This window comes from Telopea speciosissima, chromosome 8 (assembly GCF_018873765.1).
Source record: "Telopea speciosissima isolate NSW1024214 ecotype Mountain lineage chromosome 8, Tspe_v1, whole genome shotgun sequence".
In the NCBI taxonomy this organism is placed as follows: domain Eukaryota; kingdom Viridiplantae; phylum Streptophyta; class Magnoliopsida; order Proteales; family Proteaceae; genus Telopea; species Telopea speciosissima.
In genome coordinates, this window is record NC_057923.1 from 17,704,063 (window position 1) to 17,730,804 (window position 26,742).

The 26,742-nt window shown below is 43.8% G+C and overlaps 1 protein-coding gene across 2 annotated transcripts; it reads left to right on the top strand.

Annotated features, from left to right (window-relative positions):
- The first annotated feature begins 20,715 nt into the window (after nucleotides 1–20,715).
- On the top strand, nucleotides 20,716–24,160 carry LOC122670574 (membrane-anchored ubiquitin-fold protein 2-like). Of its 2 annotated transcripts, none has more exons than XM_043867513.1 (4): nucleotides 20,716–21,050; nucleotides 23,141–23,307; nucleotides 23,595–23,672; nucleotides 23,826–24,160. In XM_043867513.1, the coding sequence occupies exons 1-3, from the start codon at nucleotides 20,918–20,920 to the stop codon at nucleotides 23,649–23,651; spliced, it is 357 nt and encodes a 118-aa protein (XP_043723448.1). In that variant the 5' UTR covers nucleotides 20,716–20,917; the 3' UTR covers nucleotides 23,652–23,672; nucleotides 23,826–24,160. The 2 variants fall into 2 exon arrangements, with proteins under 2 accessions (XP_043723448.1, XP_043723449.1); XM_043867514.1 differs by having other exon boundaries at nucleotides 23,141–23,305; nucleotides 23,599–23,672.
- The last annotated feature ends 2,582 nt before the right edge of the window (nucleotides 24,161–26,742 follow it).

The window sequence follows — 26,742 nt, forward strand, 5'->3', positions numbered from 1 at the left end:
TCTATCAAACATATCGCCCCGTCTGCTTAGTTTATTGGTGCCAACCCTTTAATGCGATAAAACTTAATGTTGATGGAACGAGTAAAAAAAATCCTGATATTAGTGGTGGGGGTGGCATTATTCATAATTAGGATGGCTACTTTGTTAAGGCATTTGCCAATTATTATGGAGTTTGCATTAACTCTGAGGCGGAAATGAGGCGCTTCTAGATGGCCTTCGTATGTGTGCCGAATTGGGTTATACAAGTTGTCATATTGGTTCTGATTCCTAGACCATAGTGCATTTTGTCACCTAGAGATTTTGCCATTTATGTATTTGTTGGTATTGGTTCCAGTAGGTTCTTTATTTGATTGATCTCCTTGGAGTAAATCTTTTATTTTCGTTTTGAGAAAGAAATCGGGCGGCTGATTACTTGGCTAATTCTGCGTGTATCTCTTTGACTTCCTCTACCTTCTTTGTAGATAAGGACATTCCTCAAGATCATTGTCGTATTATTTGGGAGGACAAAACTGGACTTTTCCAGTTTTTCATATGTAATTTTGTTTTCGAGTTGGGAGTGACTTTTTCTCGATGGATTGGGGTAAGGCGGGTTATGTGCCCCTCTTTGTTCTTATTGGCCTTTTATCTTAATAAAATTTAGGGACTTCCCTAGGTCCCAGATAATATTAAGCTTAAAAAAAAAAAGAGAGTAAAATGTGTTATTGTCTTCAAATATCAAATTCTGATTACATTTGTGCAATCCCAAAAAGGTTTCTCCTCTATCCATGTAGGTCTATGCATGCTTCTGCCATTTGCTAATAATACTTGCTAAAATTATGAATACTTACCGATTCTTGCTAAATTTAAATGTTAGGGGTCCATATATGATAACTGGTACTAGCCTACATCGGTTGGTGTTAGGTTAAAAATGCATATTATAGATTATAGAAGGGAGAAATCAATAGATCCATTTCCAACAATCTAAGGCTAAAGAAAGAGAAAATACAAGCCTCATTGGGAGGAATATCTCAAGGTATCCAACTTTCAGGATATGATATACATTCATGCAAAATAGTGCGATAGGAATATGAGAGCTTCAAATCTTTAACGTGATTAGATTTAAGGTCCTTTTGCTATCTGCATATTAGATTTTAAAGTTCTGCATTAGTCATTATGGTTCTTCCAAGTCTCAAGAGATGATAGTTCAAATCCATCAAGACTTGTTGGATTTTCTTATATCTAGTTTATTAATTCTTATGGCTAATGTAAATAACAATTGTCATGCATATATAGAACCATGATCCTAAATCTTAATTTCAAATATTTCGCAATTTTTGACCTGAACCTAGTTGAACCAACTATATAAATTCATTTATCTCCATCGAAACTTGATGAAACCTGGGCTCGAAATGGTATTGAACCACGTTTGACACTTATTTGGCATCTTCATTTACTTAAGATATTATTTATAAATAAGCAAGTACCCCTTATTTGAATCTAATAAAAATAGGGGAAAGAGAATGCCACCCAGTCTTGCATTGCACGCCGTCCCTACACCGTGACACAGGGGCACACGAAATGACCGTCGCACCCCCTAGAACCCCAGAAATGATCAGAGGTGCAACGGTCATTTTGCATACCCCTGTGTCCTGACACAGGGGTGGCATGTTTGGCACTATCGGAGGCGTTCTTGATCCCTAAAAATAGTTAAAAATTCAAATTCTAAAAGGATAAAAGGTCAAACCCCCCAATTTAAAAACAAAAACTGAATTTTTTGTTGTAGGTCGATTTTCAACTTTCAAATGTTAAGTTTTTTCTCAAATCTAAAAATTCAATAAATCTTATTGTGATATAACATCACTAAAAACCCAAAAAGAGGTAAAATAATTTTTTGTTTTGATGTTTGAAAATAAATTTCAATTTGAGGCGATTTTAAATAGCATTCGCGCACACCAAATAAGGTTTGACTAAAAAATAACTCCAATTATCAATATGAATATGATTTAAGAAATCTTAGACTCTGGGCGATGCTCTTGTTACTTCTTTCATTCGCGATATTCATATGTGCTTTATCGCCAGTTTTTTATCGTCAACCACCAACTCTGTATATGTTTCCAAACCCACCCTTATCGATCAAATTTTCCTGTTTTATAGAATCCACTACATTGTGTTGGCTGAAACTCATGGAAATGACATCGGTCGTATATTGATAGTTTTCACGCATAAAAAGTATAGCATACGTAGGCCAACATTATTTTTTAGTATTTTAATAATACTCAAACTCAATTTGAGTAATTTCGTTGACTTAAACATTAAATGGGTAATTTTGTAAATCGAAACCCAATTTTAGGTAAATATAGTAATTTTTCCTTTTATATTTCCACACCCTTTTATACACATGACACTTGGTCTTAAACTTATTTAGTGCTTACAATCACAAATTCACTTCTCTCTTTCATTTTGTTAGGGAGAAAGACAACAAAATGGTAAGAAATTTGTTCATTTTCTTTTCTTAAAATAAATCTTATTAATTGCTTATTTTTATAAGATACCAGTGATAATAGACAATTTTTTTTCCCGTCCAATGACTTAGATCTTAGGATTTTTCTTATTGTGTTGCTTTAAGTTGATTTTAAGTTAAAAAGTTTACATTTTTTGGATGAAAGGCTAAAAATTTAACATGACGAAGAAGAACAAATAACCATATGTTAATAGAGATTAGCTGTCATTCTTTTTTGTTTCATGAAACACCCGTGAAATGAACCATATTGACAAATATAATACAATTACTACAATTGAACAGCAAAACCTATGATACATAATTAATAATTAATAGTCAATTATATTTATCTTCTTCGTACAAAAGAAAATAAGGGAAAATTTTACGGACACCCAAAAAAATGACAAAATATCAACCTTCTCCCTGACGTTAAGCACGGTTAGCACCTAAAATTGAAATGTCCATTTTAACCCCGTTAGTTATTTAAATAAAAACATCTCATTCCATCTTCTTCCCTTGCGGCACTCCATCTCAAGCGACTATCACCTACAGAAACATTACGTGATTTTCTTATGACATCTTCTTTCTGGGAGATTACCCTGAAACTTCTGTGGTGATTCTTATGGCATGCTTCTTCTGCCATTTTTTTCATTTTGATTTTGATTTTTTCCCTTGTCAAATGAAACACCATCGAGACATTGGCACCATAACCTCTACCGAACCGAGGTGTGGCTATAATTAATGTTGTGTGTACTTTCATGGCAATGGACCAAACACGCTTTAATTCTCCCTAAATAGTCTAATTTTCCATTTCGAACTGAGGAGACGGAGTACTGAATTAACATCATGTTGCTGAAGATTTCTGCCATGAACAGAAAATTTATTTTCTACTGTATAATTCACTATAAATTTCTTTATTTTCCTTTTTTTGAACTCCATCCACAACTGTCATCTTCCCAATTTCTCTTTTTTTGTTTTTCTCCAATTGATTCACTTTTCTTCCCCATCTCTATTGTCCCTGCAAACACCGTTCCAATCTCTGAATGCTAACCCCATCTTTGATTTCACCCATAACCTAACCCATCTCCCCCGTCCCTGATTCCACTCTATCTCTACCATAGCTGAACCCCATCTATCTCACTAAATATTTCCTACAATTATTATAAAAAATTAAAAAAAAAAAGCCGAATCTCCTAACCCTCTTTCCCCTATATCATCTTTGATTTCCTCTTCCATTTTGCTTTGTTTTCTTGAATTCAGCCCTGTTTTTGCTGGCTTTGGCTTAGGGTTCCACCCTTTCAGTTCTTGGAATTAGAAACTGCTTCTAGTTCCTATTTCGAAGCTGAGTAAGCAACAGTAGTGAAGCATACCCTCATCCCTAAGGTTGAACCGAAACACAGGGAAGAGTATAGAGAACATTGAAGGTTTTCTTGGTCGAAAAGGAAAAGGAGTTGAAGAGCTCAAACTGATAAACACAAAACCCAATCTCTATTGGCGATATAGAGTTTGAAAGAATCAATGAAAAGTGGTTAAACAAAGCAAGGAAGAGAATCTGACAGGATAATACTCGTGTTTGGCTGGACAAAGGATCAATTCTAGATGCATAGATGAGTTGCAGTTCCCCACCCTTTGAGTTTCATGTCTCCAATGGTGTTTGTATTGGGATTTTACCCTTAAGGGTATTATGGGGAGTTCACCCTGTAGGAAGGGTGATTTCGCTATTATAAAAGAGTTAACAGGGACGTAATTGTTAAGACGTAACAAAGTGGACTAAGTCGATATAAAATCAAAAAATAAGGAGTGTCTGTGATACTTTAGGATTTTTTGGTGTATCCGTGATATACGATTCACTTTCGGGGGCTGTCCATGAAATTTTCCCAAAAAATTATTATGTTTAGCTTTGTATTGGTTTCCTCCCATGTCTCAATGTTGTCCTGCATAACCCTACATCCATAGGCTTTCATGATATATAAATTATAATATTAGGGGTATTTATAGGTGATCTCGTATTAAATGAAGTAAATAAGGATCAGTTTTAGGAATGTGTATTTTATGATGAGACTAAATCATCATTTTGATATGCACCTCAACCTCATGCTTAGTAAATGTGTAAGTAGGAAGAGTTGTTCGGCTCTTCCTTCATTCCTTCCTTCCCTAAAGCCTGAAGGGCTAAGAACCTGAAATAGTGAAACCTTTCTATGTAGGGATGTAAACGGATAGTAAAACATCCAACTTTGATCCGCACCCGTATCCATTTAGAGGTATATGTATTTGGTAAGAGGGTATTTGGATCTTAATTCGGATTATTCAGAAAATAATCTATCTGATTCGAATAGATATCCATAAAAATTTAAATAACTGATGATCTTGAGGATTCTTGAAGATCCGACAAGTTTTAGAGAATGAGAAAAATAGCTACGACAGGTAAGAGACATGGATAGAGAGTGAATCGTATGCACCTTAGGGAGGAAGCTCTTGGTTACACAAGTCATGTAAACGGATAATCGAAAATCCGTATTCAATTTGCATCCGTATCCATATAGGGGTATTCGTATGCGGTCATGGGATATCTGGATCTGGCATATTCGATACGTTTACAACCCTACAGTTCTATAGTTCCAAAATTTGAACAGAGCATGCTGATCCTATGATATCCCATTCTAAAATCTAATCTCTAATCAAAGTACTGGACCCAAACATAGAAAAACATCCTATATAGAATCCAATCCATTGCTTATGAGAATTCTTTCTTCCGAAATTGATTTATCATTTTACTACATTCCTACACGTAAACATATGATTCAAAACTTGAGACATGATTAATTTAATAACTAGTTTTGTTTATGCAATATTAACCTTCTATATGGTGCTAGAAGCCTTGCCATACAAACCACTATGGAAAATGTTTTCATACAAAAACCTAGGGTCTTCAGTAAAATAGGGGTGGGATTTTTCCATTTCAAGAGGCAGGGTGTTCATTTTGCACGCTCCTATGTCTGGCACAGGTTGTGGCAAGGATCTTTTTCCTAAAAGAATTTACCAAAAAAAATGATGCCCTGACAGCACCTCCTGCCTGCGCCCTCACAATGGGAAAGTGAATGACTTACCCCGCCCCTCTTGGATGCCAATGTGCACACTCCCATTGACCACCACGCTAGCGTAGAGGCCATGTAGTCAAGCAAAAAATCTCTTCCCTTCTGGATGCCAGTGTGCACACTCCCATTGGCCATACACAAAGGGGTGAAATGACCACCCCACCCCTCCTATTTGAATGCCCTTGTGCACCCAGTCATTGGCCCCTGCGTTGGTGCAAGGGCCACGCGACCATGCAACAAACCCTTTCCCTTTTCAATTTATTCAAAATTGAATGGTGGGGGTGGCTGACAAAGGGTGATGACAATAACGCTTGAAGGTGTATGGTAATAGGGTAGTATCGAGCCATTAATCACAGAAGATGAGATTTTAGAATTTGCCAAACTGGTGGAGTGGGTCTCATTTTCATTCTCATTGTCTCATTTTAGCAAGAAGATAACATTTTTGTTCTGCAAGAGTATTTATGAGGTGAAAGTTTATTTATATTTTTGAAAAGTACTTTTGTAAGATTAAAACACGTTTGGTAATAGTGGGGAGTGAGTCTCTCTCTTTCTCCCATCTCGCCCTTTTCAACTTCCACACTTCTCCTACGTGCTACTTGATCCCTTTGTTTGCCCTTTTCCCTCCATAACAATTGATCTGATGAAAGCGAAAGACAATAGTAGACATCGAACGCCACATTGCAAGACACCTCCCCTTTCTACTCATGGTGAATATCTGATTTGAGAAGGGCTTGATTATGAATTTTTGTTTTCTTAAATCCAAGACCTCCACATCGAGTGGGTGAAGAGAACGTATCCCAGGATATCAAAGAAGATTTCCTCTTAGTGACCGAATCACCATTCTAAAAGTTGAGGCAAATAGAATCAATTTTTTTGCAAATGGCTGAAGGGAGAGCAAAGCAGTTCATAAGATATGAGGGAATGGTGACAAGGACAAATTTGACAAGAACTCTCCTCCCAGCAAAGGAGAGGAGATTAGATTTCCAAGAAGAAAGTCTATTACTAATCCTATCAATCAGGGGTTATAAGGATTTGACATTTGATCTTCCAACAAACAATTTGGTTCGTAGATAAGAAGAATCCTTGGACATTTCAGGTATATTGAGCACAGAGCAAATACTATTCTTGTTAGCACTGGTAACATTTCTGCTAAAGTGTATCCCTCTCTTTGGGAAATTGATTTCTTGCCCTGAAAGATTTGAAAAGAGGTCAAGAATAGCTTTGATAGTAGAAAAATCTTCGACAGTAGCTCTGCAAAATATGAACATATCATCAGCAAACAACATGTGGAAAATCTCAGGAACGCATCGAGCCACCTTAATCCTACAAAACAGATTAAAATCATGATAGGCCATCATGAGTCTAGAAAGAACCTCCATACTAGTAATTTAATTGAAAAAGAAGTTGCGAACATTAGAGCATTAATAAGAGAGCACCATTTATTGTCAAAACCTAGAATTTAAAAACAGATAGAAGAAAAGATCATTCAATTTTATCATAGGCTTTAGATATGTCAATTTTGATAGCTGCAAACCCAGATTTGTCTTTCTTATGATCAAGAAAATGGAAAATTTTTTTGGGCAATCACAATATTGTCAGAGATTTGCCTTCTAGCAACAAAGGTAGCCTGGCAAAAGAAAAAGAAAAGTGGGAGAAATCTTTTACGTCTATTAGCCAAAATATTAACAATGATTTTGTAATCCACGTTATACAGACTAATAGGCCTAAAGTGCCCAACCCTAGATACCAGAAGTCAAATTAGACAGAAATGGTGGACCACTACTGACACCCTCCATTACCATTTATGGTCAAATGGAAGGTCAAGTTACGAACACGTGTCCATATGCAATTGAGCATAGACCTAGAATGTAAAAACGATGTAGAGGGAGGGGACGCATTGAGGTGGAACATTGTTGGTACCACTCAGTGAAGGATCTTGGCCGATACCTAACTGCTATTAATATGGTTTGATGGTATAGAACTCAACTTAGTTTTGAAAGGATGGAATCAAAATTTGTCAAAATTGAATCTTTAGCAAGTGATTGGAAAATGATATTGGTGAATTGAAACTTACTAACATGTAGATCATGACTTTGAACAACACAATGTGAAAAATTTAAGGATCAGCATTCAGCAATGGACTGACAAGCCACAAAAGTCTTAATTCGATCAGACCCTGCAACTATGGTATATGTATTTCATTTTCAGTTTTAAGTGAAAGGAAAAGGACTGTGGGGTCATACTTAAATAGATCCCAACCTCTCTCTCTCTCTCTCTTGGCCTGGTGATCTTTTATGTGCTTGATGGGACTTGATCTAGTGTATGAGGCATGGTTTGAGGTATCGGATCAGATCGGCTGATTTTTGCCGGATCGAATTGGTATCGATCGAGATCAATCCCTATATCGATCCGATCCAGCTGTACGGACAGGGGTAAAAATGTAAAAAAATTAGTTCTTTTATAAGAAAGCAGGGACAAAAGTGTCATGTTTGCCCGAGTTTGGCCGATCCGGTCCCAATCCGATTCGATCCCAATTTGATCCGATCCAACCAATACCAAGATCACAAACCATGGTATGACTACTGGTGCTAGCCTGGAGTTGGTGTAATCAACAACATCAAATAGGTTGTGTTAAGGCATAAATCACGTCACCAATCGGAAGCTGCCATGTGGTCGAGCCGAGGACAGTCAGATAACCAAACCGAGTCGTGCGAGTCGGGCCGACCCGACCACCGATAGATCTGGCGTTCTATCCCCTGTGTGCCGAGCACCTGCACCACGGGGAGCCACCCAAATCGGCCATCGACTTCGAGCCGACCTCACCGCTGTTAGCCGAGGTCGAGGCCGACCACTATGGCTGAGCCCTCCACAAAAGCCATTGTAACGGCTCGTCGGGACTAGCGGAGCCACGTCAGCACAATCCGAGAATCGCGGGATAGGGATTGAGACACAATCCTATCGCGATACGGAATCGCACCTAGATATGGACTCTTACCTTAACAGGAGTCCGACCCCAAAAATAACTCTCCACTCCGCGCAACGAGATAGGGCCTTCCAAGAGAAGAACTCCTACCATACTAGGACTCCTCCAACCGCCTCATCTCCCTCTATAAATACTCAGGTATGGAGCTCAAACACTCATCTCACTTTTACTAAGCTGTTACGCTGTTGCACTGGAGACCTGACTTGAGCGTCAAAGATTCCTAAGCCGGAGCCACACCAGCTCTCTTGCGCTCACTCGTCTTTTTGCAGGCTCATCCATGGGTAAACCGGATGACGGAGGGTTTCACACGCAACAGATTTGGCGCCGTCTGTGGGAACGATGTCAACAAGCCATCGTCGTTTCTACCAACTTCAAGAGCAGGAACAATGGTGCATACGAGATCAGGGCAGCATGGCTCGACTTCCCAGGGAGACAAGATATAGTCAATTGGGCAGGCGAGGCGATCACCGCCCCCTGAAGCATCGTGGCAAGGCGCAACCGAAAGACCCCCTTGGGCAAGGGGTGTGCCACCCAGCACGGGCATCGCGGCCAATCCAATTCCCCCGCCGGAGGGTGGTAATGGTGAAACTGTGCTGGACATCGCAGCGGCTGACCGGACACAGGTCGAGCCAAACTTGAACGGGCTAAGCCTACCACCACCGTCGCCATTATCGGGGAATTTGGATCTCGAAGCCCCGACGAATAACGGGCAAGTTATGGATTTGCAGCTGTAGATGCTCCACACCAAGAGACGTAGTGTGCTTTCATGACCTAGATGGCTCGGGGTGGGCTGATGGGTCAACCACTGGTCGCCCCCCCTCCAGCCCCGTGCAGGCAGGGTGGCCGGCATTGGGCAGAGCAGAGCCGGGCCGCGTCATCACACCTGTCTCTTCAGAAGACTCCTCCTCCACTCCCTAGTAGGGGCACTCGACGGGATGAGTAAGAGCATCACCGGAGCCCGAGAGCAGGACGAGAAATTGAGCCGGTGGCGTCGATCTTGAGAAGATCAATATTCTCCGATCGGCTCAGAGAGGACGGACAGGCCGAAGAAAACCGAAAGCAGGGGGAACAACTCCGTGGCAGACAAGGCGCGAGGAATGGGGAAAGATCTCACCATAGCCCTCGGCGCCGAAGCCCGCCTCTCCAAGAAAAGCAACAGAGAAGTCCTCACGGGTCAAACTTCAAAGGGGAAGGAAGAGCCGGAAGGGGTGGGGCTAACCGAGCCGAGCACAATAGCCGACCTCAACAGGACGATCGAGCGAGCCGATCCCGAGCTGATGGATAAAATGGCCGACCTTGGCCGTATGAACGGGATAATTTGCACTAGGTGGACGAGCCGAACAGCCGAGCATCTGAAACCGAGCTGGAAAAGCGGCTACGAGACTTGTCCGAGCAGGTTGAGGGATTGAAGAAACAGGCGACCCTGGACGCCTATTCAATGGTCGGACGACACCCTTATCCTCCCGAGATCATGACCTCGCCACTACCGACTGGGTTCAAGCCTCCTCCCTTCGACCGGTTTGACGGGACGACCAATCTGACGGATCATATCAACTACTTCAATGCGATGATGACCATGTACGGGGGAACCGAGATTGTCTCTTATCGGGCTTTCCCTGCATCTCTCAAGGGCGCGGTGACCTCATGGTTCTCCTGGTTGCCACCGAACTCCATAGCAGGCTTCGTTCAGCTCTGTCGAGCCTTCGTCACGTGCTTCCAGAGTAGCATGAAACACAAGAAGACGACGGTCAACCTCCTTAGTGTGAAGCAACGGTCTAATGAGTCGATCCGAGCTTTTGTCTCACGTTTCAACAAAGAATCCTTAGACATCATGGATTTGGATGAGGCCACGATCCATACTGCGATGAGTAACGGGCTCACTGACATGGACCTCATTAAGGACTTGGCCCGGAAGCCGACCAAAATCCTAGTCGAGCTCTTGGAGAGGTGCAATGAGTTTATGAATATGGCAGAGGTGCTCCAAGCTCGGAAGGGGAACAAAGGCTGAGCCAAGAAGAAAAGGCCGATGACCGCAAGGAGGAAAAGCGACCCACGACTGATCGCTGAGCCAAGAGATCGAACCGAGCTCAAAGCCCCGACTATACCCCACTGAATACCTTGTGTAAGGAGATTTTGATGCAAATATAGGATGGTGGGTACATCCGTCGACCCCGGTCGATGCAAGCTGGGTCATCTCGGAATCCCAACAAGTATTGTCAATTTCACACGGATACTGATCATGACACCGAGGATTGTTATCAGCTGAAAAGAGAAATTGAAGAGCTGATAAAGGCGGGGCACCTGAAGCGATATGTCAAAGGAGGCAGAGAAGACCTTGGGGGTCGGCGACCTGAAGATCAAAATCAAAGGAGAGCCGAGCCGAGGCTTGAAAATAGGTGGGCCGAGCGTGATGAAGATAAAGAGCTGAGAAGAAATATGATGGGACCGGGCCGAGCAATGACAAAGGAGCTCCCATATACACCATCCTTGGAGGGCCCAGACAAGAATCCACACGAAAGGCCAAGGCGAGTGCTCGGCCCGTAGGGGTCGCCGAGATGCCAAGGAAAAGGCCGAAGTCTGAGGCGATGATCTCCTTCACTGAGGCCGACCTAGAAGGTATAAGTTTACCTCACGATGATGCTTTGGTAGTGCAGGTGGAAATCGCAAAGAGACCCGTTCATTGCATATTGGTCGACACGGGCGCATCCATGGACCTTATGTCGCTAGATGCGTATCGACAATTCGACTTCGGCGATGAAGCACTCAAGTCGGAGAGCACCTCACTTCACAGGTTCTCGGGAGCCACTACCACCATCAAGGGCTCAATCAACCTACTGGTCACGTTCGGACAAGCTCCATGTCAAGCGACGATCCAAGTCAAATTCATGGTAGTGCGGTCGATGGTGGCTTTCAACGCCATACTCGGCCTCCCATCATTGACTGCTCTCAAAGCCATCATCTCGTCGACACACTTGAAGATGAAGTTCCCTACGGAGAATGGCATTGGAGAAATCCAAGGTGATCAAAAGAAAGCTCGGGAATGTTACGCCACATTTGTTAAGCAAAATAAAGGAAACGTCCGAGGAATGGTGACGTGCGTCGAACACCTCCCTGAAGACCAGTGGGATGAGCTCACAGAAAGGCGTGGAAGACCTGTGGAAGGCTTCATCCCGTTCTTCCTCAGCGATGAAGATCTGACAAAGACAGTCCAACTCGGGTCATTATTGAGTGAAGAACAAAGGAGTCAGCCGGGAAAATTCTTGAGGGCGAATGCCGATGTCTTCCCCTGGTCGGCCTCTGACATACCGGGCATGGAAGCACATAGCCGATCACCAACTCCACGTGGATCCGAGCGGAAAGCCGATCCAATAGAAGAGAAGGAACTATGCCCTTGATCGGCAAGCCTCGATCAAGGAAGAGGTGGAGAAGCTCCGTCGATCAGGGTTCATCTGCAAAGAAAAATTCCTGACTTGGTTGGCGAACATCGTTATGGTTCCCAAACCGATCGGGAAATGGAGGATGTGCGTCGACTACACCGACCTTAATAAGGCTTGTCCAAAGGACGAGTATCTGCTACCTTGGATTGATCTCTTGATTGACGCCTCAGTGGGGCACGAAATGTTGAGCTTCATGGACGCGTACTCCGACTACAACCAAATCATGATGCATGAGGAGGATGAGTCATACACAGCATTCCGAACTGACCAAGAAAATTTTTGTTACAAGGTCATGCCATTCGGATTGAAGAATGCTGGAGCAACATATCAACGGCTGGTGAACTATATATTTTGCGAGCAGATCGGAAGAAACATGGAAGTCTACGTGGATGACATGTTAGTGAAGAGCTTGAAGGCTGAGCACCACTTGGCCTACTTGGAAGAAGCCTTTGGCGTGCTACGGAAGAACCAAATGAAATTGAACGCTGCCAAGTGTGCATTTGGCATGACCTCGGGAAAGTTCCTCGGCTTCATGGTCTCCTTCAGAGGCATCGAAGCCAATCCAGCGAAAATCAAGGTCATCCAAGAGATGAGCCCTCCGAGGACAATCCGAGAAGTACAAAGGCTAAACGGGCTAGTGGCGGCGTTGGCACGATTCATGTCGAGGTTGGGCGATGGCCTTCAAGAACATTCGGAACCCGAAAGACTTCATTTGGTCAGACGAATGTCAACAAGCTTTTGAAGAACTGAAGAAATACTTTGAGAACTCGCCTCTTCTCAGCTGACCTGAGCCAAAAGAAGAGCTTGAAGTTTACTTAACCACTACCCCAGTGGCGGTCAGTGCGGTGTTGGTTAGGGAAGAAGGCCGAGTTCAGAAGCCCATATACTACATCAGCCATATACTTGTCAATGCTGAGACAAGATACTCCAAGTTCGAGAAGGTAGCATTCGCTCTTGTCACGGCCGCTAGAAAGCTAAGGCCATACTTTCAAGCTCATCCGATTGCGATGCTGACTGACCAGCCTCTCAAGAAGATATTGCACAAGCCCGACGTGTCAGGACGGATGATCACCTAGGTGGTCAAGCTGAGTGAGTATGACATAAGCTATCGCCCAAGGACCACGATAAAAGGGCAAGTACTAGCTGACTTTGTCACCGAGTGCATAATGCCCGACCACTAGATCGAGGAAGAGAAGACAGCAAAAGAAGCCAATGCGAAAGTTAAGGCCGACCTGATCTGGACCATGAATGTTGACAACTTGAGCAACCCAGGAGGAAGCAAGGCTGGGCTGATCCTGGTGAGCCCCGAGGGGTTTCGCGTCTAATATGCCCTAAGGTTCAAGTTCCCAGCCTTGAACAACGAGGCCGAATATGAGGCCCTCCTGGCCAGACTCCGAGTCAGCAAAGCCATAGGCATCAAGCATTTGAGGGTACGAGGAGACTCGCAACTTGTGGTTAACCAGGTTAACGGAGACTATGAGGCGAAAGATGAAAGAATGATAGCCTACTTAAGCCGAGCACGGGAGTGGATTTCCGAGCTCGAGCACTTTGAGATGACCCGAGTACCAAGGAAAGTGAACGTCGTGGTCGACACCCTGTTTAGCTTGGCCGAGGCCGACCTCCCAAATCTGAGCTGATTAGTGTACATTGAGATTCTGGAGAAGCCATCCTTATAAGAAGAAAGCGTTAAACACATCAAGGAGGATGGATCGACCTGGATGGATCCCATTGTAAACTACTTGAAAAATGACTAGCTCCTGGAGAATCAGGAAGAAGCAAGAAAAGTCAAAATCCAAGCTGCCAAGTACACTATGATAGATGGAGTGCTCTATAAGAAATCCATCTCAGCACCCCTTCTCTGATGCCTCGGGCCGAAGGGAGCCGAATAGGCCTTGGCCGAGGTGCACGAAGGAATATGCGGGAGCCACATGGGCGGTCGAGCCCTAACATATAAGATACTTCGATAAGGGTTCTATTGAGCGAGAATGCAAGAAGAGGCCATGAAGTATGTGAAGACGTGTGAGAAGCGTCAACTCTTCGCACCAATGCCGAGCTGACCTGCAACAAAGCTGACCTCTATGCTGAGCCCGATCCCTTTTTCTATGTGGGGGATGGACATTCTCGGAGATTTCACCTCGACATCGGGGAACCAAAAGTATGTGGTCGTGGCGATCAACTACTTCACCAAGTGGGTCGAGGCTGAGCCCCTGGCAACCATCATCGAGAAGAGCATGAAGAAGTTCTTCTGGGATAAGGTCATCTACCGGTTCGGATTACCAAAAGTGACCACCATGGATAATGGCACGTAATTCAATAACCCGACCTTCCAAGAGTTCTGCAAGCACTTCTGCATCGATTTTTGCCTGGTTTTGATAGCTCATCTACAAGCCAATGGGCAAGTGGAGGTGTTGAACCAAACACTACTTGCGGGGATCAAAAGAAGATTGGATGAAGCCAAAGGAAGATAGGTGGAAGAGCTGTCGAACGTCGTATGGGCATATCAGACGACTATGAGAACACCGATCGGGGAGAGTCCTTTTCGGCTAACGTATGGAACCGAAGCCCTCACTCCCGTCGAGGTCAAAGCGTCATCATACCGAGTACTCAACTTTGATGAGAAGACCTACGAGGATGGGCTCAGAGCCAACCTCGAATTTCTCGATGAAGTTTGAGAGAACGCTTTGCTTCGGAACGTAGCTTACAAACAGAAGACGGTAAAGTACCACGACTCGAGGGTGAAGGAGAGACATTTTTGCCAAGGAGACCTCATCCTCAGAAAGCTCAGCGCGTCACAACCAAGGCAACAGGGGAAGTTAGCACCAAATTGGGAAGGCCCGTACGTAGTCTCCAAGCAAATTCGCCCAGGGACGTATCGCTTACAGACTTTGAGAGGTAAGAAGGTACCGAGGCCTTGGAACTTGAAAAATTGGAAGAAATTTTTTCAATAATTTTCCTAAGTATTTTGCTCGGCATGGTTTATGGCGAGCATATTTGTACTGAGCTTCGGCCTCAACGTTCATGATCCAATAAAATAAAGTCTTTCTCCACTACGTAGTGTACTTTCAAACTCCACGCATGTCGAGTCGTAAGACCAGTCCTCATAGATCTGACTGACGTCAAAGACCGACCCTAATAGGTAGGCAACCAAGTCATAAGACCAACCCTAATAGGCCGGCAACCAAGTCATAAGACCGGTCCTCATAGACCTGGCTGACGTCAAAGTTCGACCTTAATAGGTCGACAACCAAGTCATAAGATCGGTCTTCATAGACCTGGCTGACGTCAAAGACCGATTCTAATAGGTCGGCAACCAAGTCATAAGACCGGTCCTCATAGACCTGGCCGACGTCAAAGATCGACCTTCATAGGTCGGTAACCAAGTCATAAGACCAGTCCTCACCTGGTTGACGTCAAAGACTGACCCTCATAGGTCGACAACAAAGTCATAAGACCGGTCCCCATAAACCTGGCAGACGTCAAAGATCGACACTCATAAGTTGGTAACCACATCACAAGACTGACCCTCATAGGTCGGCTACTAGGTCAGAAGATCAACCCTCATAGGCCGGCGGGCCCATAAGCACAAACTCTCACCATGACCAAGCTGAACAAAACAAAAACTAAGCAAATTTTGCCAAGGTATTATGCTCGGCCATGGAGTCAATTTGGCCGCACGGCCACGCATGTGGTAACCGAGCCTAGCTGACCGCTGGAGGTAGCAAATTAACTAAAGACTATAAAGTCGAATGGAATAACTCATGCAATGAAAGAAAGGCCAACAATGGCCGAGCTCAAACGCTTAGACAAATTTGGAGGAAAAAACATTTCTTTCATTAAAGGTCGACGGCTCGACACTGTTACAAAAGTGGGCAGCTCGGCCAGTTACGAAAGAAAAAAAAGGGAAAAGAAGGTTGATCAAAACCCCGAACTAGGGAGTATGTACATCAAAAGAGGAAAAAGGGGTGCCTAGAGCTCTGCTGTATTGAGGGGGTCCTCGGCAGCAGGGTCCACGGTGGTAACCTCCTTATCAGAGATGTCCTTAGCGGCGTCCTCGGCGAATCGGTCAACCTCGTCCTGCTGAGCTGTCTCGGTCAAGCCGGCCTGGTCAACCTCTACCCCAACATCGTCGCCCAATTCCCCGACCATGGCATTCGTGTCGTCGTCGAATTGAGAAAGATTGAGGGAGGGGTAGGCGGGCTTTATCTCCTTCAAGAGGTCAGCTCAGCCCGCGTCGTAGCCCTCACCGTACGGCGGCTTCCTTATCTCTTGGCACACCTGGGCATATTCCTCCGACATGAGGTAGTCGGTAACCGCCTAGGCTCGGGCCCATGCCAGGTCATCCTTGACTTTCTTCTCGGCTTGGTCAAGCTGATCCTTCAAGGCCTCGACCTCTTCTCCCCGCTTCGTCGCCGCCTCCTCCAAGCTCTTGACCTTGGCCTCGGCTTCATCGAGGTTTGCGACGATCTCCCGACATTCCAGGACGGCCTTATGCGCGTCCCCGTTGGCTTTCTCAACCTGAGCCTCGAGAGAGGAGTTCGCAGTCAGAAGCCATTCAAATCGGAGGAGAGTCTCCACCGCCTTGGAAAACCCCTGAAAAAGACAATCGAACATTAGCAAAGCCGAGCACAACAGGTCGGACCACTCAATAAAAGTCGAACAGAAAGCTCACCATATTAAAGTCTTGGAACAAGGAGGAGAGGAGCTCAGGGTCGGCCAACTTCTCGAGCATTTCCCTATCCCGAGGAAGTCGACTTACGTCGAGCCATTCCTTTGCATGCACGACCGGCGTCAGGGCCGAGTCGCCTGGGAAGAGGCGCCAGTTTAGCCTCAGCGGGACATTATTGGCCAAGGCCCTCCCAAGGACATACTGGGAGACGTCGATCGGCAAGGCCACGGGCGGAGGACCACCACCCTTCAGATTGACCGAGAGCTTCTGGCATTTAATGTCCCTCAACAGGCTCAGCTCGTCCTTTTGACCCTTCCCTCTTCGGGAGGGGCTTAGCGGGGTTATGCTCTTCTCGGCCTCGAGGCCGACCACCGTGTCAGTTGGGCTCGGAAACATAGCCTTGCCCTTCAATGTCTTGGAAATCTCACCTTGAGACTTCTTCTCGGCATTTTTTCTCCTCCTCTCCGCAATGGTCTCGACCCTGAGCAGAGCCATGTCCATTGGGGGAATGTGTCCGACCACTGCAAGAAAGACAGCGCATTAGAAACTTGCCAAAAGGAGGAAAGACCAAGTAAACGGGTCAATTCGGATGCCCCAGCCGACCACCGCACACTGAAAAAAGCTCAGCTCGAACTCCTACCGGGGGTCATATGCCACCTTTGAAAAAACCCCTTGTCCTGGAGCTGGAGGACATCAAAGGGCTGATGCTGGCGGATCAGGTCGAGCGAGGTCAGCTCATTCTCAGTCAGGGGCAAGGTCCTGTTAACGTAACCCAGGTGGATCTCCTTCCACTCGGCCCAGAAGGGGCAGTTTGGGATGGAAGCAAAGAAGAACCGAGGCTTCCAGTTCTTATTTGAGGACTGCGTCCAGACCAGAAACTTGTGGCGGCTCAGGGCCGCGCTCTTCCCAGTACGACGGGTGAAATAATACCACCCCTTCTCCAGCGACTTCTTCAGGAAATAGAGCCAAGAAAAAAAAGCCATGCTCGCAGCTGGACCCATCTCACAGAAAAGGACGCGGAGGCCATACACGGACAACCATGAGTTCAGCACCAGCTGACCTGGAGACAGGTGGAAATGGTCCAAGATCTGATCCACCAGGTCAAGCACAGGAAGCCTAAAGGCATACCTGAAGGGCATCTCGTACAAAGCTACCTCGCCAGGCCAGATGTCGCAAGCCATCTCCCCAGGATTAGGAACTCGGAGTTAGATGTCCTCGGAGATGGCATAAGTTGCCCTGAGGCGTTGGAGGTCGGCATCAGTCACTACGCTCTGGACGGTGCCGACGCTCCCCTCTTTAGGCTCTGGGATGTCAGTGGACGAGCTGACCGAGCCGACCCCACCTAGGGAAGAACTCTCCTCACCCGACTCCTCATCATCTATCGAAGATGATCCCGAGCCCTCGGCTAGGCCTCAAGGCCGGACGGGCAAGGGAAGCTCGACGACATCGGCCTGAAGCGGCTCCGCTACGGCGGGCTCGTCCGAGGTCGAGCCCAACAGGTCTATTGTGGGGGAGCGAGCAGGGAGCTCTCGGCTCGGACTCAGCCGCCCCAGCGAGCACCTCGCCCATGTAACTATACCAACTGTCATAATGGGCAGAGGGGACTTACTGGTTGAAGAAGCTTCGGAGACGAGCTGAGCACGAACTAGAAAGCTGAGAGCGCCGAGCACTGAATGAGCTGAAGAATCTGAGCTAGCCGAGCAGTAAAAAACTTGAAACAGTGAAGAATGAATGAGGAAGAGTCGCCTACTTATAGCTTTTGAGCATAGAAGATCCAACGGCCGAGAAGAACTCAACAAGATCTAACGGCCCAGATCAAAAGATGATTCGAATTCCCGAGCCTACCATAATGACTCTAGATGATGTGGCGCTGACACCCCAACTGTCAGACTGCACAACATCCAATCGCCGATGAAGCAGGCTCAGCTCGACCGCAATGAGGGACAGTCGAGCAGACCAAGATACTTCACCCATCAGTGTCGTGCCAACCCCTGATGAGTGGGGGGCCTGTGATAAGGCATAAATCACGTTACCAATCGGAAGCTGCCATGTAGCCAAGCCGAGGACAATCTGATAACCGAACTGAGCCGTGTGAGGCGGGCCGACCCGACCACCGACAGATCTGGCGTTCTATCTCCTGTGTGCTGAGCACCCGCACCACTGGGCGCCACCCAAATCGGCCATCGACTCCGAGCCGACCTCACCGCTATTAGCCGAGGCCGAGGCCAAGGTCGAGCTTCGAGGCCGACCACTTTGGCCTTGCTCTGAGGCAGACCACTGTGGTCGAGCCCTCCACAAAAGCCATTGTAACGGCTCACCAAGAATCGCGGAGCCACGTTAGTACAATCTGAGAATCATGGGATAGGGATTGAGACACAATCCTATCGCGATACGGAATCGCACCTAGATATGGACTCTTACCTTAACAGGAGTCCGACCCCGAAAATAACTCTCCACTCCGCGCAACGGGATAGAGCCTTCCAAGAGAAGAACTCCTACCATACTAGGACTCCTCCAACCGCCTCATCTCCCTCTATAAATACTCAGGTATGGAGCTCAAACGCTCATCTCACTTTTACTAAGCTGTTACGTTGTTGTACTGGAGACCTGACTTGAGTGTCGGAGATTCCTAGGCCGGAGCCACATCGGCTTTTTTGTGCTCATTCGTCTTTTTGCAGGCTCATTCGTGGGCGAACCGGGCGACGGAGGTTTTCACACGCAACAGGTTCGATGGTCCACAGAAGATGTTATTGGTAGCCCAAGGCCAAGGTTTTTAAACTCAGAATCGGAAATGGAATTGGTTAAAGAGGATTCTCGGATCGAAATCTGCCTAAATTGATTCAAGAATCTAATTTTTATTTATTTTTTTTTTTTTTGGAATTGGAGAGCTTTAATAGGAAGGGGGGGGGGATGGGGATAGGCCCCAAGGTGTTTTGAACTCATGACCTCTTATTTGAGGAGTTGAACTTTTGCCAACTTGAGCTGACCCTAGGGTAAGAAACAGAATCTAAGTTCCTTTATGGTGAGAATCGAATCAATTTAGGAATTGGGAATCGACCCATGAATCAATCCGATTCAAGATGTGCCTAATGGGGGCTCGATTTAGGAATTGAAAATCGACCCATGAATCAATCCAATTAAAGAAAATGACTAAGAATCTGCTGATCTGATTCCAATTCAGGAAACAACAATTAGGAACATTGGAAATTGGGATCAGTGTCAGCCGATTCCTATTCAATAATTCTGTAATTATCCTACATTTCTATATTTATTGTAAATTGAGAGGGTGATTAATTCATTCTGTAATTATCCTACATTTCTATATTTATTGTAAATTGAGAGCGTGATTAATTCATTGATTGGGTAGATGGCTGAAAGGATTGAGAGAGATGCAGAGAGGTTAAGGAGCTGTTGTCACCATTCTGTGCGGAAGGTAGAGCTATAGAGAGAAGAGCATGGGAGAATTTTCCACAAGAAACAAATGTAATAAGAGAAAGAGAACTGTGTTCCATAATAGTCTCAAGAGATTGGAAGGGAAAGGCACAGATGGATTCATTGACCATAGATCTCGATGACTTTAAAAAACCCCCGAAATCTCCTCGGCTCTGAGAGGATTTTATTCTTGTCTTTAGTCTCCAATAAAAGCCTTCCTCGTCTTCTTCTGCTTAGATTTCTGAACCAGAACTAAAAGCTACAAAGATTGAATAAAACTAGATCAGTTTTCTACGCAAAATAAGACAACACAACCCATCTAATGCGGGTTTTGATTTGTTTTTCGGTACCCAGTTAAAGGATTTTCGCTTCTTCATCAGTTTTTCTTTATACCCAGTTGAAGATTAGGGTATCTCTGTGTTCTATCACAGATTATTTTACTGCTACTACTTCACTCTTCTCTGGCTTCTTCTTATATTTTTCTTATAGAGTATTTAAATCAAGATTCTGTTGGTCTTATTCGGTTTCCAATTTTGGATTTTTGATTACCTTTCTTACTTTATATAATAACTCTTTCGTGTATTTCCAAGTAAAGATTTTAATATTTTTCCCTTCTTATTGTAAACTTGTAAGCAACTGAGGTCTCTAGTTACTCTTCTGGTATTTGTAAAGAGTGAAGATTAAATTCATATTATCTCAGCGGGATCTAAATTTTCATAAGAACCCAATTGGGTTAGAAACGTTAATCTCTTGATTTATTATTTTGAAGACCCAAGTGAAGATCTTGGGTGCCTTTCTTCACAATAGCCTGTGAGAACTCCAGAGATGTCTGGGGCACAGGATCGATTGGAGATCAAGTTCCGGTTATCGGACGGGTCAGATATTGGTCCCAAGAGTTTCACTGCTGCCACCAGTATTGCCACCCTCAAGGAAACTATCATTTCTCAGTGGCCAAAAGGTTGGTTTTTCTATTTGTTTGTTTTTATGTTTTATCTGGTATTATTGATCTTTTATTTCATATTAACTGTATATCATATCTGCCTGTTTCTTATCACATTAGATTTCCCTCTGATTGGTAGCTCTTCAGCAAAAAAAAATTTTGGTAAAATCTATAGAACAAATCAGAATCTGTATTTATGCTGTAATGGTTTTGAGTTCATAGCAAATTTTGATGACTGGTTTCAATTCATTGGACTTACAAGGAATCAAGGGAATGTCTTAGAAGAGATTGTTTATATCTGTTGGATGAAGATATTTGTATGACTTTAATCTGTTCCCTGATCTTAAATCTCTATCATGAAAAGCAGCATCTTATATTGAAAACCTAGGAAGGCCGATTCGTTTTCTCTAAAGTTAACTGATATGTTTGTTAGAGAGCCTGGTGCTTCTACCAGAAAGTCTTCATTAAGTGTATAAATGACCTTCTCTGCAACTGATCAATTAATTAGCCCTGTCAAATTGTAATCCAAGAGAGTGCCCATGTAGGATTGATTTTGAATTACTGCTCCCCCCCCCCCCCCCCCAATTTTGGTTCCCTTTGACATTTTGGGTTTCCATTAATTGAGATTTTCTTTGTTTTGATTTCTGTTCAACATAAAGTTATTCTAGGAATCAATACAAAGTAAAATAATAGAAGGCCACTAAGGCAATTAAAGCTTTCTTTATCACTCCAATTGTGGTGGTCTTATATTCCTTGACAGATGTTCTCATCCAGGCAGTCTTCTAGAGGCCTTTAGAAAAGTGTAGATGGTCCTAAAGATTCTTATGCTTCATGAGCCATGAAGTGGTTGTCCTGTTACAAAGGGTGACTCCCCTGACCTCACTAGGCTTGGTGACAGAAAGATATCATGTTCATATTGAAAGGATTGCCTTGTCAAACAATGGCATGTGGCAAATTCTTGTTAAGGGGCTTCAAATAAAGGTGCCAACTGTTGTTTTGGAGAAGTAGTTTCATTTGCAATTGGATGGAAAAAATAACAGAATCAATTTGAGATGTTCATTGATCTCACAACTTCCAAATAAGATGAGAAGTCAGGAATCTCAGTTACTAAAATAGGAACTAATGATAAATCAATATTCAGTTACATTGGTATGCCTTTTCAGCCTTTGAACTAGTCCATATTTTACCAATACTGGGAACTGGTACTGTATCATTTTGTGGACATTTCCCTGAACCAGTACCAATGGGGCTGTATCAATGATGGAGTAACCAAGTTCGTCAAGTATAAAATCTGAACATCTCTGGTGGGTTGTCTTTTTATTAAAACTTAGTTACTGATTCAGCCCTCCTACTGAAAAATAATAGAAAGAAAGAAATATTTTTTTTGAAATCCTATATGTTTTTGGACTTCAGAGTAGAGTTTTAGGTTCTAAAACCTTTCTTTCAATATACATTTATTAGTTTATATAATGGTTAGGAGTAGGTAACCCGTTCCCTGTCTTGACCTATTTTTTGGTAAGAATCTGTAAAAATCTTTCGAAATAATTGTTTGCAGGTTCCACCCAAAACAAACTCTCTCTCTTTGGGCTTTTAATTTAGATATCTTATTAAATTAAATAGAAGTTGAAGGGCACACGCCAATCATTCCTTTTAGAACTGTGTTTAAGGTATCAGCTCATACTACTAAAAAAAAAACAATACTAATCCTTACAGATCCAACGTATTTTATTTGCAGGTTCCATCCAAAACAAACTCAAAACCCTTGTAAATGAGTTTGGAGCATTGTGGTGCTGGCTCTAATGGAGAACTTCATGAGTAACAAATACATATCAATGTTGTAATTACCAAATTCATTAATGATTATCCCAACTGCATACCTAATGGTATCAATACTGAACCAGGTAGCTTATCAAATAAATTGCACTTGAAACTTATATGCTTTTAATATTTGTTTCCCTTTCTTATCTGTTTTCCAGTGCTTTTGTCGTGTTGATACTTTTCTGAATTTACCAGTTTGTTTTTCTGGTCTCCTTGTGTTGTTGAATTCATTAGTTTTTTTTAGCTTTCTACTGTTTATTTAGACTTCCAATGGGTATCTGTTTGACCAGAGAAAGAGAATGGCCCAAGGACTGTGAAAGATGTCAAGATTATAAGTGCTGGAAGGATTTTGGAGAACAACAGAACAGTAGGAGAGTGCAGGAGCCCCTTATGTGATGTTCCTGAGGGAATTACAACCATGCATGTTGTTGTCCAACCCCCTTCCTCAGAGAATGGTACGATACACTTTGAAATGTTCTGATAGTTAGCTGGAAAACAACATATTATGCTCTGTCACCCCATGCTTTATATTTCAATTCCTCTTAACCAATTAAGAAATGGGCTACAAGGGTACAAGGATAACATGCAAAAGCAGGGCTGAATGATCTATATCATTCAATCAGTAGACTTTGCTCCCTTAATTTCTCTGGCTAAGATTTATCTCATAGCATCTAATAATTCGTAATCCTTATATGCTTATGCTTTGTTTATGTTTGTTATACTAATCTTTCTTGTTTGTGATTGACAGAAAAGAAATTGGACCAATTGAAGCAGAACAAGTGTGTGTGTGCTATTTTATAATTTGCACTTTCAAGTGGAAAGGTTCACCATTGGCACTGCTTTTTTGTTCTGTTTTTCTTTGGGTGGGGGAAGGGGGGGGGGGGGAGGGGAGAGATGAATGAACATGCCATGCTTTTGATCTCCTGCAACCCTTTAAATATTAATTAATATTTGTTGATTTTCTTCTTTGGTAAGAGTATTGAATCTTGTAAAAGAATTGAAGTTGGTGGAACTCAAGTTTGGCGGTTGTGTGAATACATATCGCTTCTTCAAAGTCTGTTGCTTTTTGTGTGCAATTGCATTATTTGTCAATTATTGAAGTCCATTATACAGCTATCCATGTATTGACATCCTAGGAATCTATCAAATTTTTTTAGGTTTTAAATCAATTTCTTTTGATTGCAAAACCTGCTTTCATAAAAGATCTGAAAAGAGAGAAATTTAAAATTTCACACAAGTGGGATATATATATTCCATTGGTAAGTTTATTGAGAGGTCAAGATGTAGTGAAACATGTAAGGTTAGCAGTACAGATGGTATTTGAAAATGTCATTTATCTGGTAGTGATGAACCTTGAATCTCAATATTGGTTCTGTAGAATTTCAACTTCAGTGAAACAAGCTGGGTGACCCCAGCCCTACTAAATGGGTAAACTGAGAGACTAAGGAAAAATGATTGATAGGTTCTCATTGGTCTTAGATTCTTATTGTTGAGTCATCTAAATTACAGACACTATAGCTATCAAAGGAATTTGTTATCTTGCCTGGATTTGAAATGTGGAATTATAGGAGCACAAGTACAAGATAGTTCATGAGATTGATGATCAGTAATTAGTAATTAATGTGTTAATACTGGCCTGTAGATTTGATATCTTCCCTGTCTTGTGACATTGGAGTGCTTACAGGGCTTCTTGTGAACTCTGTTGAGGTATCTATGGATTGCCTTGATTGATGACATGACATGCAACAAGTGAAGAAAGTGGAAGTGGGATAAGCACACAGTAGTTAGTGGTAGGGTGGTGTGCGGTACCATCCCAGGGGACAAGCTTGCAAGGCCATCCTTAGTGCCAAAACATGGCATGTTTCCCATTGTAAGGGTAAGGTATCAACCAATGAACACAGTGACCATGGCCCAGCTCAAGTGGAGATGGAGACAAGAGTGTAAATTGGTCTCGAACTGGGTATTCGGTTCTGTTTCAGTTCAGTTCCAAGAAGTATTGTTGTGATCTGGAACTGGACCGATCCTGCCTTGGTTCTGAAAAATCGGTACTCGTACCGAAGCTCTTCGGTTTTGGTTTCTTTTTGGTTTCGAAATTTGGTTCCTACACGGTTTGGTTCTGGTTCTGGTTCTGGTTCCTGCATTCAGTTTATACTATATATATTTTTTAATATATTAGAATTTTAGTGTATTAATATACTATATAATATATTGATATCCAAATTCGGTTCGTTTCGGTTCTATCCGTCGGTTCCTATGCTGGAACCGGAAAGTAACCAAGTCCTGCCTCAGTTCAGTTCCTTAGTTCTAGGTTGTACTTAAATTCTATCCGGTTCAGTTTCAATTATTCAGTTTGGTTCTAGTTTCTGTTTTCAATTCTAGTTCTAATTTGACATACTTGGAGATGGAGATGGAGACGTGTGCACGTGTAACATGTAATGCACTAATGTCATAGCATTAAAGGACTAATTATTTTATAAAGTGGAATAGCCAACAAAATAACACTTGGGGGTATAATTTAAAAGCTAAAGCTATTAGGTGAAGATAACTCAGTGATATATGAAAACTCAATCCAAGGTCCCAGATAATCGATGTAAAATCATAGTCATTATATCTCTGTAATTCTTAATATTTCATATTAATCAAAACTTATCTCATTTGTTGTAACCGTTGCGTTCAGAAATCGCTCAACGGTCCTTCGAGTGTCGTAACCTGCAAAAGACTCTAGGGTGACAAAGGAGAACCGGTGTGGTTCCGGCCTAGGACTCTCCGATGCCTAAGTTAGATCTCTTTGAGCAAACAAATGAATAGTAGTATTCAATATGAGTTCAGATGTCCCCGATGGGGTTGTGTACCTTGCCTTTTATAGTTGTGTGTGGCGGTGTGGAGAGTCCCAGTTGATGTAGAGTGTTTGCCGTAGGTGATAGAGTCCCTGAGTAGCAAGGCTTATCCTTGATAGGTTGTCTTCCCGTGAGACGTGGTGTTACGGTAGACCTGGTAGTTTTCTTCTTGAGAGACGTGGTGTCTTTGATAGACTTGGTAGTTGTCTTCCTGTAAGAAGTAGTGTCCTGATAGACTTTGCGTCCTTGGTGGATAGACCTCATCTACGTGGTAGGTGGGGTTTCTGGTGCATGAGTCCGTTCAGACTACGTGACTCGATAGGCGGTGGCCTAGAGTCCTTGTGATGGTGCATGTCTTGTTGATGGCGACCGTGGTACCTTGTTCTTAGACCAGGGTCTACACCTGTGCTTATCCGAGGTCACACCCGGAGAGTGGTCATGCGGATGGCCGTCCGCGGAGGGTGATCATGAGGATGGTCGTCCATGGAGGGTCGTTCGCGCCCGTGCCCTGTTTGGATCGAGTCCATCCTTGGTTCGTCGGTTTAGTTCTGGTCTGGCCCTGGGCGGGTCTTCTTTCCTGATTTAGGACACGTGGCCGCCCCTGATTGGTTGGTATGAATTTGGGTTTATCATTTGCCCCCCACTCTCTTGGAACGGAGTGCTCAAGAGAGTATCCTTCTCATTTTTTATTTTGAAGCTTTGTCTCCCTTGCTCTCTTCTGGTTTCTTCCTTTCTTGGTTATTAACCCTTGGCCTTCCTAGTGGCTTACCCAGCTTTGGCCTACTTAGTGTTGCTTACATCTTGATCATGTCCGCGGTCTCAGTCATTAGCTTGTCGCCTCCTTGTGCCTGTGTCGCTCATGCCTCGGTCTCACGTTCTTTGCTTGTACCTCGGCCTATTTGTGCTCGTCCGCTCCCGTTGGCGCCGCTCGTCAATCCTCGCCCGTAGGCCTCGATCCGCGCCTAGTTGTGCTCGACCCTGGATCCACGTCCGTAGGCTTCGATCCGCACCTGGTTGTGCTCGATCCTCGATCCGCGCCCTTAGGCTTCGATCCA

What these genes read in the sequence shown, in the direction of transcription:
- LOC122670574 (XM_043867513.1), top strand. Translation starts at nt 20,918, where the DNA reads ATGTCTGGGGCACAGGATCGATTGGAGATCAAGTTCCGGTTATCGGAC. An exon ending in CATTTCTCAGTGGCCAAAAG is followed by an intron (nt 21,051 to 23,140) that starts GTTGGTTTTTCT and finishes CTGTTTGACCAG; the next exon opens with AGAAAGAGAATGGCCCAAGG. An exon ending in CCCCTTCCTCAGAGAATGGT is followed by an intron (nt 23,308 to 23,594) that starts ACGATACACTTT and finishes TGTTTGTGATTG; the next exon opens with ACAGAAAAGAAATTGGACCA.